This window comes from Callionymus lyra, chromosome 13 (assembly GCF_982586985.1).
Source record: "Callionymus lyra chromosome 13, fCalLyr1.hap1.1, whole genome shotgun sequence".
Classification (NCBI taxonomy): domain Eukaryota; kingdom Metazoa; phylum Chordata; class Actinopteri; order Syngnathiformes; family Callionymidae; genus Callionymus; species Callionymus lyra.
This window is the reverse complement of record NC_141830.1, coordinates 13559621-13576973: the sequence shown is the minus strand read 5'-3', so window position 1 is coordinate 13576973 and position 17353 is coordinate 13559621. Positions and strand designations below refer to the sequence as shown.

The 17353-nt window shown below is 39.6% G+C and overlaps 2 protein-coding genes across 8 annotated transcripts in view; one reads left to right on the top strand and one right to left on the bottom strand.

The window, feature by feature from the left end:
• The window catches only part of LOC148067455 (transforming growth factor beta-3 proprotein-like), a 179205-nt gene extending 169283 nt beyond the window's left edge, over nucleotides 1-9922 (top strand). The window contains exon 8 of the mRNA XM_087805230.1: nucleotides 9909-9922. The gene's annotated coding sequence lies outside the window, so the exon portion shown is untranslated. The remainder of the gene's footprint in view (nucleotides 1-9908) is intronic.
• The window catches only part of enah (ENAH actin regulator), an 81428-nt gene continuing 65098 nt past the window's right edge, over nucleotides 1024-17353 (bottom strand). For 5 of the 7 annotated variants that reach the window (XM_087805219.1, XM_087805218.1, XM_087805217.1 and 2 more), the window contains 10 exons: nucleotides 15967-16286; nucleotides 11991-12737; nucleotides 9352-9713; nucleotides 8243-8385; nucleotides 7971-8019; nucleotides 7127-7178; nucleotides 6931-6997; nucleotides 4053-4137; nucleotides 3905-3962; nucleotides 1024-3173 (listed from right to left, as the gene is read on the bottom strand). In XM_087805219.1, coding sequence (XP_087661345.1) covers nucleotides 3136-3173; nucleotides 3905-3962; nucleotides 4053-4137; nucleotides 6931-6997; nucleotides 7127-7178; nucleotides 7971-8019; nucleotides 8243-8385; nucleotides 9352-9713; nucleotides 11991-12737; nucleotides 15967-16286 — 1921 coding nt within the window. In that variant the 3' untranslated portion in view covers nucleotides 1024-3135. The remainder of the gene's footprint in view (nucleotides 3174-3904; nucleotides 3963-4052; nucleotides 4138-6930; nucleotides 6998-7126; nucleotides 7179-7970; nucleotides 8020-8242; nucleotides 8386-9351; nucleotides 9714-11990; nucleotides 12738-15966; nucleotides 16287-17353) is intronic. The other 2 variants (XM_087805223.1, XM_087805224.1) reach the window with 2 other exon arrangements.

The window sequence follows — 17353 nt, the reverse complement described above, 5'->3', positions numbered from 1 at the left end:
AGTGAGTGCAGGGGTTGTTGAACGGAAGGAGACCATTGACGGAGATGATCCTGGACAGAGGAGCAGCAGTAAGAGTGAAAGCTTAAAAGGAAATACAAACTTACCAAATAAAAAATAAATAAATAGAAATAGAAATTATAATTATGAAGCCAGTTTATTAGATCCAGTCAGGAACCAAACCTGCTTTTTTATTTTTTTATTATCTCTTTTATTATTTCTTTTTTCCCTGCACTTTATTTTTTTCAACTGTGCTGTTGTAAAAGTGTGTTTCCCCTCTGGGGATGAATAAACATTTTCTATTTTCTATTCTATTCTATATTTCATATTTTGAAGAAAAAGTTAGAGATGAAAATAAGTTTTCAATGGCTAAAAAAATACATTGGTGAGACAGTTCACATAAAGGAAGTTATGTTGGGGCAAGGGTCTGGAAAACAGGGAACTTGTCGGACAAACAAATTTAAGATTTAAACTTAAAATTATTGAAATGTTAAAAATAAAAAAAAACGGTCACAGGAAGATGGAAAGAAAAAAATTCAAACCATCCAATGAGCTAACATTTCATCTTTCTTCCCTTCCACCGCTTTAAAGTCGCCCTTGACTTCCTGTCTGAGAAACACTTCACCACACACACACACACACACACAGTTCACTTGCTGCAAGAGTCCTCACATAACCTCATAGTCAGCGCCAGACCCGACTATATATACGTCTGATCTCTACACAGGCACTCCATCAATGTTTTACAGGCGAGCAACAGATTTCCTGTCAGGGGTCAAAGGGTGCGCAGAGGTAACACCTATAACCACAGTTCTACCTACACCTGTAACTGTCGTTTTAAAGAATCTGACAAAGGGCTTGTTAAACTTCTATATGTTAAATAAGCAGATTTATTTTTTAAAATCTATTTTAATCATATTTCCTGTTGCTTCAAGGCAAAGCAAACAATCATCGACAAAAACGTAATACTCACGACTCTGTCGATAAAAACACCATAAAAGATATTAGAAATCAAAACACTGAATCTCATATTGCAATTTTTATTGAAGTTGCTCAAACAAAACAATGTTAGCATGTAAGAAAAGACAAAGTAACATGAGAACAGAATGGGACCTTCAGGACGACAGTGTTCGATTAAACCAACCTTTGCAACTTTCTCGAGCCTCGACTTCACTTCTACAGCACGACTCCTTCCGTTCCCTCATGAGATCTAATGGCAGATTTGATCCAGGAGTGTAAAGACATCTAAATGGCATGAGGGAACCTCTCTCTCTACCACTCTCGTCACACACATTGCACAGTTGACAAATTTGTGTAAAAAACAAAACAAAATAAAGGCTGTAAATATATAATAACAGGGAGCGAAAGATCCCTTTTTTTCTCTCAACACCAGGAAGGAAAAAAACTGTCTTCAGAATAACTCACTATTTAATCCTCATGATAAATGCAACTTCGGAACAAGGCACAAACCAACTTATTTCACTTGTCGGAGACGATACAAAAACAAAAAAGGCGACTTTGTTGAGCGTGATTGTGTGGATTCCTTTGGTGACACTTCACTGTTGGCGACAGGATGTTGGGCCCTTTTGTGTAAATCATCTGTCCTAAAGTGCGATCAATGCTGTAAACCCTCAGATGTTTACTCAGTATGATTGTGAAGTGAAAAGACATCATTATTCTCGTTGAATCACAGTATCGGTTGTCACTTAAATAACATGTTGATTGTAGCTCAGACTGTAGTCGTCCGATGAGATCCCAGATGTAACAACGACTAGATACTTAGAAAGAAGTTTATTCCACGTGTTACTCACAAACCTGCCAATGAATTCCAATATATTTATAATTTAATGATGAAAAGTAATAAAAAATCACATACATTCTACTTTTTTATGTTGGTACTCAATTTATTTTAAGTTAATAAATCTATTTTCTCTTACATTTTAAATGTTAAATATTTTATAATTGGACGTTTTAAAAAAAAAAAAGCCAAATTGTTATTCTTTTAGTCGTACTGTTCAAACTAACATGAGCTACTTTGTATTTCAGAAGCATTTATATTAAGTTTATTTTATTTGGCAATCAATTTATTAACATTTATTGAAATGTATTCTTGTTTAATGATATTAAAATCTTAATTATTATCTTGGCCGAAGATCTCATTCAGACTCCATGATTGTACTGCATTGACTAACAGATGAGACAGTTTCAGGGGCAAAGAAAGAAAGAAAATGAGCTTCAAAGTAAAGGCGAGAAACAAATGAAAGCACCGGTGAAGAGCAAATGGCACGTTCACGCCCGTGTCCCCGACATCAGCTTCTCCTGTCCCGGCTGAAGGTAAGAACCAGACGCAGCTACGATGCATCATTCGTGGGTATTATTATCAGGACAAAAGAAAAAAAGACGTCGATTTAGAAAAATTGTTCTACAGTTTTGCTCGTGCGCACCGAAAACATATAAAAGTGTGACATCACGGGGATGTGTGAAGGATGCTACACTTATTGCTTGCAACAACAGATGCAACTTCGTGGCGAAGGAAAGGATAGAAAAGGTTCGAGCATGAAACCGATGAGAGAACGAGTCCACAAATGAACGAGGAAAAGTGGGATTATTCAGCTACTGGATATGGACCTAGAACAGACATGATGAATAGATATTCTTTACTAAATAACTTTTCTGTCTTTTGTACATATTCAGGTTAAAATAGTATTTGAGGAAGACGAGCTTTACAGTGGACTTCAGAGTCCCCCCCCCATACACACACAGTAACATACACACACGTTTCCACGCTAACCCTATGGCATGATGGAAGCTTCCCTCCTAAGAGAAAGACGTGCTCAGATCTCTTGCTCTCCGTCGGTTAGTAGAATCTTTCAAGAGTTATTTGGGGAAAGAAAAAGTGGATTTTATCTTTGCATAAAGGCTTCTTCTTCTTCTCTGGCTCCCTCTGCAGGAGGAGTCGAGGGGAGTCACATCTAAAGGTGAAGGTTGCACGTCCAACTCCTTTTGTTCGCTCCTCTACAAAATATTGTCATCATCATCTGTAATGGTTGTCGTTTTTTTTTTGTTCTGTGCTGCTGTGTCGTGATCGATGAACCTAAATATCCGGGGTTGGTTCTCGTGGCTGTGGATCAGGATCGTCTACGCCGTGCTGGATCTTCCCAGCTCCTCCCGGATCGCTGAGCACAGAAGAACAGGTGATGGAAATAAGAGAGCAGACTTTTTATTATCATTATGTACATGTATATGTTTGAATGAGGGTTGTATTAAGGATTCATGAAGACAAATTACTAAACGATAGGACTGGAAGAGAGACACTGCATTTTTTTTAAACGTTTAAATTAATTACTTAAAAAAAAGAGAAATACCAGCCAGTTAAGTGTTTTTGTGTTATTTCTATTGAATCTGAATTATTAGAAATATGGGGCATTTAATCATTTCATTAAATAATATTTCTTATATTATTAATATACATTTTTAAAGGTTTTATGTCTGTGATTATGTATTTTTAAGCTTTTGTATCATTTGGAAAAAGGGGAGAAAAAAAGAAACATTGTTCTTATGGCTGGACAAATAAAGATATTTAAAGACAAATAATATGATGATTAAAAAAAAGTTTTAGTCATATCTTTATCACTTTAAAAAACAAAGCGCTAGATATTTTTAATTTAATGAAAGTTTAAAAGTTACACGATTTCCATGTTTTTCTTTACAAGTTGAGCATTGCACATTTGCTGAGTCAGATAAATAAAACCAGTATATTCAACCTTTAATTTGAGGAAAAACCGGCAAAAAATATTTCTACATTTCGCGAGATCGCGACTAAACTTGTGACGCGTCCTGTGAGGCTTGATACCGTGTGTGTGTTGAGTGCACGTGTGAGGCTCAGAAGATTCAAGAGTCAAATCACCATCAATCAGCTCTTCTTTCAACTTCGACAGTTCCTTTCTCATCTCGTCCAGGATGTCCTGGAAACACATTTGCAAATGAACTCGATAGAAACCAGAGATGACTCGATTAAGATTTATACGTGACGATGAAACATGTGGTCCAGTCACCTGTTTCAACCGGTCATAGTCCACAGACTCTGTTGGCACCCCGTTGGTGTTCAGGGAGGAGGTGGGGGTCGGTGTGGATTTGGGTCTGAGGAAGAGAGAGAGAGAGAGAAAGAGAGAGAGAGACGGGGGGGGAAAAGTGGATGAAGTCAAAGAGTCAGGCGTGAAATACAGTCGTCAGATCTTGTTAGAACTCATATACCAGGCCTGAGCAGCCATAACATTATGACCATCTGCTGTGGGCCTTCAAATATCTGCACAACATGGGTGTCAGTAAAGTCGGGAGAGGTTTCCTCCACATCAAAAAACGAGGGTTTAAAGTTAGAGGAAAGAATTGAAAAGTCACAAATGTAGCATGAGGTTCACTTTTTAAAGACATTTCAATACACTGTTGAAATGTTAAAAATGAAGTTTTATATATATATATACATATATATATATATATAGTAAGTTAGTAAGAGAGTAAGTAATTAAGTAAGTAAGTAACAGTTATTTGTAAAGCATCTTTCTAGACCAGGGTCACAAAGTGCTTTAACGATCAAAATTTTAACTTTTAAAATTGATCCTGTAAGAAACTGGCAGCCAATGCAGAGTTTTAAGAATCAGGAAAATGCAAGTTCTCCTACTAGAGCAGGTCAGAATTCTCGCTGCAGAGTTTCGAATTTGTAATAAATCTGCAGACTGATAGATCTACTATCAGTGCTAAGTTACATTTTTATTTTGTTGTTTAATGTTTCATGAATTTCTCTTTTACTGTGAATTTAGGACAATTTTCTCTTATTGTATGTGTTTCAATCTGTTCCATCTAAACTATATAATCAAAGCTATATAAACTGTAGGACTTCACATGATGTGCATCTTTAATGATCCAAACACAGCACACTTCAGGTGGTCATAATGTTATGGCTGACTCACTGTACACAAAACCCTTTCTAATCTTCACCGATGTTGCAATTGGACCAGACTGGAGTTAGAACGTGCAGCTTCAGCAACACAACATACACAAGAACACACATAAACATCTAAATACATCGTTTCATTCATGTTATACACGTTGAAATACTAGTTGAACTATAATAGTTCAATTTAAATAGACGCTTGCCAACAGCAAAGAGGGAGGTTGGATGGGAAGGAAAGTGAGAAACAGGAAATTAGGTCATGACTACTAATAGAGAGAATATAAGTGAATAGTCGTTCAAAACTCGTGTGCGCTTATTAAAGTAGTGATAAAAGAGTCATAAGTGGTTACATCGACACAGATGTTCGGCGCCGGCTCGGATCTCTCCGGGTCACATGTGGTTCTTAATGAGATTCACAAATAAAAGTCCATCTGCTCTCATTATTTCAGCAGATGATTGTGTTGGATTGTGCGTTTGTGAGCGTGGCACAGTGAACTCTCTGTGAGGTGAATATAATGAAGTTTTTACTCATATGAACGCGTGCGTGCGTGCACACACACACACACCTTATCTCCGAGGACCTGCTTGCTAAAAAGTGATAAAACGCTGCCAAGTCTGATCTAAACTGGGCGGAGAATCTTCAGAGTGTGATGGTGTGTGTGTGTGTGTGTGTGTGTGTGTGTGTGTGTGTGTGCGTGTGTGTGTGTGTGTGTGTGTGTGTGTGTGACGAAGAAGTGGAATTCCCTGTTTAAAGGTGAAGGCAGCACACACACACACACACACACACACGTGTGTTCCCCGATGTTCCAGTCAAACAACAAAGTCATTCCAAGCAAGTCAAAATGGCGGCTTGTCCATCAAAACACCGGAGCGTTGGGAGGATAATCATGAGCTTCCGTCTCTCTCTACCTGCCGCAGGCGTCTGCTGACGTCTGACTTCTCCACGGAGACTCTCGTCTGTGTGAGCAGCAGAGACACCGACTTTACAAACCGTTGGTGGGCGTCGCCTGCACCGCCAGGTCCAGTGACCTCTGATCAACAACTAATCCTGTCGAATCTAATCATTGGATCGGAATTGGCTGGAAAAAATTCCAGAAAAAAAACTTCTCGGTCCAAAGTTTTGTAAATTATTCGTGGTTATTTTAAGTATTACATCATGTGACAGAAAGGGTCCACAGCAACATGTTTTCCTTGATCCCGAAAACACAAAAAAAGGAAACTAGGTATCACTATCACGGTCAGACCCAATACAGGGGCATCGATACGATATATTGCAATATATTAAGATACTGTATGAACAAGAATATATTTGTAGGATTGTCCAAGAGTTTACATGACTTTTGACGAAGAAAAGCGCGTTTGTTTCCATTTCTACCATTACGGGTGTGTATAGGCAATAATATAATACACATCATGACACATTAACATGATATATTTCAATATATTGTGATACTGTAGGAACTAGAATATAAATTTGTAGTATCGTCGGGTACTTTACTCTGGTGTTAAATAAGACCACATGACTCTTGACATTCATTTGTTTAGAAACCAAAATATGTCCAAACATCGACTTTAAAAATCCCTGGATTCGACAGTATCCTCTCGTCCTCAGTCATGAATAAATACCCTTAATATTTGCATGTTAAATTTAAATAATAATAATAAAATATATATATATTATCATCAATTATATCTATTGAAATATCAAAATAAATAATATGATAAAAACTAGTATTGTGAAGATAAACATCGTGTTTAAGTTCACAAATGTTTTAAGTATATCGACTTCACACTGTTTATAAATAAACGTTGTGTTCAGGGTTAGCTGTGTGTGTCGTAAGCTTTAGTGATGTTAGGACAGCAGCAGCTCCTCATGCCACCATTATCTCCCGCAGGAAGTGTGTATTTAGTAGCTCGGCTGCTGTTAATGGAAGAGTTGAGTCATGGAAACTAAATTAAAAACACATTAAAAGTTACAATACCTGCCAATAACTGGAGACTTGCTACCGTTCATGTTGTTCGATCTCTCCCAGGGCTTCCGGGGCATATCTGCAGGATAGACCACGATTATTAGGGTACAAACGTGTCACCGACAAACAAAAAATCGTGCTGACTCGGATCTTCTCCTTCAGGCAAATGCATATCGACGAGACCCTTCGGCGCCTGCTTCAAACTCACCTGGTGTGCTACAGGCCGACACTTTTGGGGTCGTCATTATCTCGCCCTCCTCCTGTTGGGACACACGACTGAAGGGTCAAAGGTCAGGTGATGGACTGGTGATCACTGTCCGGTATTTCAGTGGTCACGTGACATAAATGGATCACGATGACAGTTTTACATTTAAATAAATAAATATTTTGTTATATTTTATTATTTAGTCTTCAATATCAATAAAACATGTTCGAACAAAGCTCATCTATTGATTCATTTTTACTACAATTCAATGCAAAATCAAGTCTTTTTAAAACTTATTTCAAATGTAAAGAAAAACTTCAAAATCAAACAAATTTTTAAAAAAAACAATGCATTAATTAAATGAGTTTAGAGACAATTTTATCGAAATGTATATTATTAAAAATAAAATCAGTTTTAGTCGACTAAAATCACATTTGTCTTCCATCCTTCTGATTTTTAAAACATGCTGCTCAAAAAACATTGATCCTCGTACACGTTTTTTGTTGCGCTTTAATCCAGGAAAGAAAAGTTTGTTGGACAGACGGTTCTCATTTCATTTGTTCTCTTTTAATATTATTTGTAAGACTTCAGATAATTTGATTAAAAACATTTTAATGCCAATTTTAGAATCATGTTGTCACTGACTTTTTAAGGATCCGCATCAAACCTGTGAGTTTAAAACTACTAATATTAGATAAATATTTTAAACTCCAAGCATCAGTATATATTAACATATCTGATAGCTATTGTAACGTAACCACTGAGGTTCTCTGCTCTACTCATACAACCTCTTCAGCAGAATTCAGAAATATAAAAAAAAAAGGGTTTAAGTTATTGTGGGTCTTACCGATCTCTGGTCAGGTTCAGGTGATGATCCCTTTTCTGCAATTCTTCTCCTAGAAGACACCAATAAATATGTTTTAAATGAAATTTTCCCCATTTGGACAAGTGGGTCAAACATTTCTGGTCACTCTGGTTTCCTCCCATAGACCGCAAGACGAACAAAGGTACATGGAAGACATGACGTTATTTTTTTATTTGTTAACCTTTATTTATAAAGGATCCAGGGTCTCATTTTCAAGAGTGACTTGTAGGCAGCAGTAATTTATGTCTTTTCACCTTCTTGCCAACAAGGCGCTCATCTCCTCCATAAGCCCGCCTCCTCCTGGCACAGGTCCGTTGCCCCTGCTTTCTGGTTTGGCCCCTGCAGCTGCTGCGGCCCCCAACATCGCTGCTGCCAGAGCTGCCCCTGCATCGTCGCTCTGGCACGAAAAAAACATTACATTTTAAATAACTATTTGATCTGACGAGCCATACATGCAGCTATCTGAGGCCTTAAGTGGCCCCTCGTGAGATCAGAGTGGTAAAGCTTCTTTTGATCATAAATAAATGTTTATCTTTGAACAAATATTCTTCAAATAAATCTTAAATCTTCACTACCATGGTCTGGAAAAGCGCTATACAAATAAAAATTACTTACTGTCTACACTGGAAGCACTCACTCAGGATATTTACCCAGAGTACTTTCTGTCTGTATCACTTTTTATTCTTTAAAATTTTGCTACAAACAAGCTTAAAATATAAACTTATTGAAGTTTTTTCCCGGAACAATTCCTCTCATCGAGGCTTCAATACAAGAGGGGCGTTACAGACGAGCACCTTGAAGGTATTTGGATCTTTTTAAGTGTCTTTTTGGATGAAGACGAAGACCACTGAGCAGTTACTACATTAAAATGAACACACATTTCTCTCTATAACTATAAAAAGGAACAGATTACTTTAGTATTGAGTATTTTTAAGGAGTTTAATAGTTTGATCAGTCGAAAAAACTAATAATCGATACACAATATGATGAGGAAAATGCAGATTCATCCGACAGAAGGAAACAACATTCCCTCTAAAGCTTGATTTTTCTCCGCCTGGTCATGTGATGCCCAGCGTGTGCGTGGAGGCGTTTAATTCCCGGGTCTGAGATGGGACGTGACAGATGGCGATGGTGTGCGTGCGGTGATGCGTGAACGTTGTGTGAGTCAGTGATAGTGACCGTCCCTGATCCCTTTTTTTAATTTTTTTAAATAGAACGATAAGACTTGTATTTGATGGATAATGGATTGTACATCTTACAGCCATCTTAAGTTTCGTAACAGGTTAAGTCGGGGGGGCGGGGGGGACGATCAAATGCACGTGTGGTTCACTCATGTTTATGGGGGCGTCACGTGAAGACTCACCCTTGGCACTTTTCGCAGTTTGGCTCCTGCCAGGGCAGCAGCCAGCCCTGAGTTGGGACGATCCTCTGCTGGAGAGAACAGGCCGGCGGGAAGAGGGGGCGCCGGGGGAGGGGGCGGGTTGCCCGGGGGCGGAGGGGGGCCGGCGGCGGCGGGGGGCGGAGCGGGAGCCGAGACTGGGGCCGGGGCCAGGGCCAGGGCCAGGGTCGTAGGCAGGGGGGGCGGAGGCGGCGGGGGCGGGTGGCCGGAGGGGGTGGTGGGGGTGGCGACCGGCGTGGCGGGCGCAGAGGTCACAGTGGAGCCGGGTGGCAGGGGTGGCGGTGGGGGAGGGGTGGGTGTGGTCAGTCCCGCTGTCGGTGCCACGTCTGTGGAGAGGGAGGGAGGGGACACAAGGATGCAACTGGTTTTACAATCTCGGATTACGAGCCACGTTTAATCCAGACACACTTTAAAATCACATTTGGTCGTCGCACACAAATGTTACTACACTGTGAGCAGCACCAGTCACTCTAAACGATGATGAAGACGATGATGATGATGATGATGACGGTGATGGTAAGACACTAAAGACGAGAACGATATTTAGAAAATAAGCGAGGGATGACCATTGCTATAGATTAGACCTGGGCTGTGACTATATTTATGCGGCCCTCGTAATGTCAAAATATGATCATGTATAAATGCTTCTAATGCATTTACAAATGTATTTTGTATTTATTATTCATTTACATTTCAACATAACACTTGCTTACCTTTTGTGTGTAATTTTTCGAGTATATATAAATCACTCAAAACATTTTAAATAACAGTTAGTTGAAGAAATGTTTTGAAAAAAACTCATATATACAAGAAAAAAAGCTTATTTAGCTTAATAAAATTCACGGCCTAATGACGAATGTCCTTTTTTTTAAGGGATTTTTTGTCTTTCTTTTCGCTTGACAGAATATAATGTGGCCCTTGAAGAATTATAATTGCCCAGCCCTGCTATAGATTCTTCGTCGGTAGATAAAGGCTAAACAATGATTGGCGATCAATCAGGAATGTAGAAATGAAGTGGCCTGCAGCTCATCACCACAATGATCGTTGGGGTCAGAGGTCACTAGAACAGCCCCTGCAGAAATTGAAAGCAGGGAACTAGAATCAACCATATGTTTTTGTTTTTATAGAAGGAATTTGTCCTTGGATTCATCCACTGCTTTCACAGTAGGAACAGAAAAGGCACTATGAAGTGAAGTAGTACAACAAACATTACACAATAATGCATAAACAACAAGAAAACTGCCATGAATCGAGACTTAAAGAATCTCTGTTTTTCAAAGTGTTTAATTAAAACCTAATTCAAAACCTATATTCAAACAAACAGAAAAAAAAAAAAAAATCACACTACACTTTTTGTTGTTGATAAAACAAAATAGTATAGAATGGGAAAGATTTTAAAATGTTTCAATACATAATGAACACTTTTGTTTAAAAAAAAAATGAAGAAAAGGATGTATGTAAAACAATAAAAACACTGAAATGGTTGAATGTAAATACGTTCATATTTGGTTTTAAAAAAACACATCAACAATGAGAAAATGAGAAGTGAAATAGAAGTTTAAAAAGACTTTCTAAGCTACAGCTGCGAGTGTTATACGTGGGATGCTTCCATTGTTAGCATGTTACTGTTGACATGCTAAAAAGGAATTAAACGTGTTTAAATAGTTAGTTTAAAGTTGGTTCATCATTTAAAAGAGATTTTGATCCATTTAGAAATGCTGCATTAGAACAACATCTTCCCTTTTTTGTCTAATCAGAAAATGTTGTTAGCATAGTAGCATGCTAGCTAACGGACATATTATGCTAGCTAACTGACATAGCAGCAGTTAGAGAGCTGGATCAGTCAAGTTACAAACGAGTGCTAAAGATGAATATAATTGCGTCATTACACTATTATATCAACAATTGGTTGAGAGTTTGGTTTTAGTTCGACAAACTGCTTTAAAGGGTATTTTTTAAACTTTTACATCATTGTTTTATTCATCGTAAACCACCTTAAATTAGACTTGAAGATATAGAGTATATTAAATTGCAACATTTAATAATATATATATATATATAGCATATAATGTTTTCCAACCTTTTAATGCTCAGACACATTAAAATGGAAACTATATATATATTTATAGTTCAGGCTTTTCCTTGATTTTCTGGAACTCCTGTTGTGTTATCAGTTTTATCTTGATCTTTAAAGTATATACTTTATTGAATATTGTTTTGATTGTTTAAGCGCTTTGTGACCCTGGTCTGGAAAAGCGCTATATAAATACAAATTACTTACTTACTTACTTACTACAAATAAAAATTACTTACTTACTATAACCTGGTTTTCTAGAATGATATTTATGCAAAGGTTAGGAGTCACAACTCAAAGCAGCAAACACACACATCCATGAAGACAATGATGACAAGCCTCGACAATTTGCCAACACTTCACATGTTATAGCAGTAAATAAGAAAATCTGCAAAAACAAAAGTGTAAAGAAGCTCATTGTTGCTCTGCCAGTCGACTAAAAGCGTCCAACAGCGCCCCCTGCCCTGTTAGTGTGTAAGTGAAAAGCAGTGAAAGAGTGGAGACGGCAAGAGAAAAGTTGCGGCCTTACCCGAGGGCTGGGAGGACACCCCCTGTGGCAGGAGGGTCTCTGGGCCTGTGGCTGCGTCCGGCTCCCCCGACAGGCCCAGACCCACGGGGAGGGAGAGGTGCTCAGCGGCAGCAGGGGGCGCTGTGGAGGGAGAGGGCAGACCAGGAGCATGGGATGAGGAGGGGGGAGACGAGACACAGGAAGAAGAAGCTGCAGGATAGGGGATCGGCGGAGGGGTCGGGGGTGGGGGCGGGGTGGGGCAGATGATGCCGAGAGGGGTGTGGTTGTGCGGGACGGTAACGGGGGACGGCGCCGGGAACATGGGGGCGGACGGCGAGGGGGGCTTTTGGGTGAGCGGCGACGGCGCCGCGATGGGGATGAGCGGCCTCGGCCCGGCCGCCTTCCCCGGCGGGCTGCTTATCATGACGGGGGGCGACGGGGGCAGCGGGGTGAAGTTGTACGCCGACCACGCGGCGGACTTGGACTGTGGGGGCGGATGGGGGGCGGGCGCCGGCGCCGGCGGGGTCTGAGGGACGGCCTGCTGGCGCCTCGGAACCGTGGCGTAGTGGGGGAGCACCGGGTGGAAGGCGGAACCGAGCGAGGTGGCGAACCGAGAGGCGGAGTGCCTGAGGGGTGGGGTGGGGGGCGTGGCGGACGAGGGGGACGGCGTCCCGGGTGCGGGGTAGGTAGGTGTGGATGGAGAGACGGGTGTGGAGGGTGTTCTGGTGTGATCCTGCGGTGTCGGCGTGAACAGGGTGCTTTCAAAGGCTAGCGAGGAGGACGCAAGGAAGGAAAGAAGGAAGGAAGGAAGGAAGCAGCCGGCGTGCACACGGGAGGGATGGACAGCAGGACAGAGAAGGAAAGAAGGAAGGGAGGAAGGGAAGGGGAAAAAGAAGAATGGGGCAGATGAAGCAGGAAAATCCAGCACAGAGCTAAACCACAGTTCAAGTCTAGAATGTGTTCTCAGGTGATGCTAGCAGGTTAGCCACAGATGTTAGCGCCCGACTACACAAGCTGGCCAGAGAAGCAGGAGATGAGAGGAGCCAGAAGGAAGAAGAAACACTGGAAAACATCCGTTTATTCCTCAACTTTCTAGAGAGTCTAGTCTCAGGAGCAACATGTCTAAGCTCCGGCGTGACCGAGGATTTTAACACCTTCACACTGTCATCAGAATCAGAAACTTTTATTGTCTAGTTGTAAACACAACAGTTTGTTTGTGGTGTCGTTACAGAATAAAACACTAAAATAAGAAAACACAAATAAAAAAACAGAAGTCTCCATCACTAGCTTTAGACTCTGAGGTGGAAGGTCTTGATCTGTTGGGAGCTGATCCCGTGGCTCTCCAGATCACTACCTTGATAGTGTTTGTTTATTTGTCAGCGTAGAGCTCGACAGTCTGTTTTCTATCCACCATCTGTTTAATCTGACGTTCCTAATCCTTCATTCAACCTCCTGCCATCTCCCGGCTGCTAGTGTTCCAGGAAGACTCGGAGGTTTAACTCTCTCCAAGGAACTCTGTGGCCTCGGATCCGGGCACCGGTTCCAGGCTGACGTGATGACGTCATTTAAATAACTTCAAGCCATGTTTAAATCCATTAAATATAGTCTTTTTTTTTTTAAATACATTAGACCGAAATTACAAAAGAAAAAAAAACAACAGACACACTATAAATCATGAGTCACAGCCAGAAAGGACGCCTTGGTTACAACAGATGCAATAAAAGTTTATGATTCTGATAAAATAAAATGTCGATCAGTTACTGTAACACAGTTCAGCAGGTCACGGTAAAGCGCCGTCTGCTGCCCCCTGCTGTTGATAAGGAGTACTACAGTTCATTTTGATCCCGCCCTTTTAAAAACATGACTTAAAACTTTTCTATGTCGGGTTTCCCCCCAGATTATTATGTGATAAAAATTTTTTCTCTAAATCTGCTTTATACATTTGTTTATCTCCAAAGAAACACCCGTTAAACATATAACTTTGGATTCTTTCTCCAACACATGCTCTACAGGAGCTCCAATGATTTGACACTTTCTGGACATGATGTGTTGAAACAATGAAGTGCAATATTTCAAGATCATTATCAAAGCGACACTCGCTCCTCTCATTTCCTTCCATCAACATCTTCCCTCCATCCCTCCCTGACTCAGGGACCTCAGTGATTCCAGAGAAAAAAAACAAACAAACAAACAAACAAACGCTGATCTCACAGAAGCTAGACACGTGCACACACACACACACATGCATTAACAAGAGACGACAGTAGAAGCAGTTTGAGGATGAACTCGACCCCCGAGGTCACCGTAGGGAGACGTCGATTGGCTACGGAGTCATGCGAGGAACACAATACGCTCTGAGCATGCTCAGTGTGCGTCTTTAAATGTGTACGTCTGACGCACACAAGTGTGTGTTTGTGTGTTTGCTCTCACGTGAGGATGACATGTGAACTGACCCCACCTTCTCGTCTGCATACACACAATTATCCTCGGGGGGTCTCAGCAGCATCCCCTCCATGATGTATTTTTAGCCTCTGAGTAACACCACTGAGTGAGTGTGTGTGTGTGTGTGTGTGTGTGTGTGTGTGTGTGTGTGTGTGTGTGTGTGTGTGTGTGTGTGTGTGTGTGTGTGTGTGTTGCACATGTGTGGTCACGCATGCGTGCGCTAACAAGTCGAATATGTCAGTGAAGCGTACTTCTGTCTTCCCCACTGACCCAGTCATCTCGACACACGATCCTCTGCTAACAGTTAGCATCGGTCGTGTGACTGAAGCAGCATTTGACAGATTCGATGCTCAAAATAATGATGGACACTGAAGTTCAACCAATGACTCAAATACAACGGATTCTATAATTGAAATTAAAATCCATTCGTCGCGTTCAGACATGGGTGAGAACATTCCCTTTAAACATTTTACCTTTAAACTAAATTACCCTTAAACATTTTACATTTGGTATAAAAGTACTTTCTTTGGTGCCATTGTTAATTAATTAATTCTATTCTGAGTGATTTGTGAAAATAATATGTCAGAAAAAACCTTTCCAAGACATTTTACCTGATTAAAACTTGAGGAGCTTTACACACATATATATATTTTTTTACATTTTGAAATATCTATTTTTTATCAATCAAAAAACCTACAATATTTAAGATGAACAGGTATTTTATGACTTTTTTAACACGGTAATAACCATGTTGATACAATTATACAAACTATTTTCACACACAATTTAATTCCACAACATTTAAAGACTTAAAACAATTATTTAATTTGAACTCAAAACTATATTCGAAGTGATTATTGTTGGATGTCAGCGTGTTATAGAAACTTTAAACCACTGTGGTGATATTTTCTCCATCCAAGCTCACATCAATTATCTTTAACCATAATCGATGGACGCTGCGATCTCTAAACACCCTTAAAAAGAAGCTGCCATGACGACCACGAGAGACGGAAGCACTTTAACATCTGAACTGACCTAAATATGAAAGTAACCGCCCATCGTAATATGGAACAATATTCTCTTAAATGTATGTCCTGAAACCAGGAAGTGAGAAATGAAACTGACGTGTCAGAGTCACACGTATGAAGAGCCATTAGTCAGTTAGTCACTCAACACACCATTTTACTGAGAAGCTGTTGGGAAACATTTTTCAATTTATATTTACTAAAGAGACTTTTAAACAAGTAATTTATCTTTAATTTGTGATTATTATTTAATCGTTAATTTGAAGCCATATCGTGAAAATCTATTTTTACAATTCGTCTGGGGTTTTATTAAATATTTATTTATGTATTTATAGATTTATATTTCAGTATTTTCTTAAAGAATTAGGTCACGTTACTTTTTTGCAGTAATTCCAACCTCAAGTTTAATCAATTATGACATATGTTGGTTTAATGAAGTATTTATTTGACTGGAAACACGTGTTTTAAGGTATTTTTTTTTAACTAAGAAAGATTTAAATCTGGTTATCATGTGCGAGAGCTTGACTCACCGGCGTTGGAGATGCGTCTCCCTCTCTCCCAGTCCTGCTGCTCTCTGTCCAACTGCTCCTGCTGCTCCTTCTCCAGACGCTCCCTCTCCGCCTTCTCCCTCTCCATCAGTTCACGCTCGGCGCGCTCCTGCTGCTCCTGGCGCTCCAGTCGCTCTCTCTCCGCCTGCGCCTCCCTCTCCTGCCGCTCCTGTTCCTGCCGCTCCATTTCCTGTCGCTCCTGCATCTCCTGCTCCAGGCGCTCCTGCTCCTGACGCTCCTGCTCCTGACGCTCCTGCTCCTGACGCTCCTGCTCCTTCTGTCTCTGCAGCTCCTGATGCTGCCTGGAGGAACAAAAACAAATGATTTTTAGGATCTTTCTGTGAAAGAAATACATCCTTAGAAAATAAAAACATAGATTTATGAGAGAAATTAATTAACCTTATGACCTCCAGGGCATTCACAGCTGTCACTACATGAGCAACACGATTATATAACAACTGTTTTTAGAAAAACAAGAAACACTCTTACACAACCACTGCAGTTTGACTTAAGACACATCAAATTAAAAAAAAGGGCAAGAAAGGTCTACAATTAACCATATATTTAATGACTTCAAATTTCATTTATTTCACACGTGACGACAAATACGAGTTCTTAAAATAAAATTATAAAGCTATATCCTGAAGGCCTTTTTAAATGTAACAGAAATTCCATAAACTGTCGCTAGAGGGCAGCAGGAGGCAAGTCAGAAGAACCCTGGTGAAACTATTTTCCGTTTCAAATAAAATAAAATAAAATAAAAATCATGTAGAAGGAATTGAATTGAAGTTATATTCGATTTAAATGGCATCCCTTTTTCAATGCTTTATGTGCTTCCACTTGAATATCAATGTGTACATTTTTCACATGCATTATTCTTCAAAAATAAATAAATAATATTTTTCCTTAAATATCATTTTAAAACGATTTTTTTTCAAAAACATTTTTAAACCTTTTGATGCCATTTTTATTTTAATAATTGCATTATCTTAAGTTTTTATTTCCTGCTGGTAGGATTATTTCTTCCCCTCTGTGGCACATATTCACACTTATTTAAATTTCTAAACATTATTAATAATAATAAAAAACATATTTAGAATGTATTACTTTCTTAAATCACTTTTAATTTCCTTTCTTTCGACATATCACCATATTGTTTTCCATATTCTCACGTAATGTTGGTTATTATTTTGATAAATATTTGAATTTCTATTCACTAGTTCAACACTTTTCTCAAGGACTGCAGTTGAAACTCCGGCACTTAAATAGAAACGAAGATCGGAGACAAAGAATATCGCAATGTTTTGATTTTATTTTTGTAACTAGGACAGAAATCCATGGATCTAAAATAGAATATCATGAGTAGCCA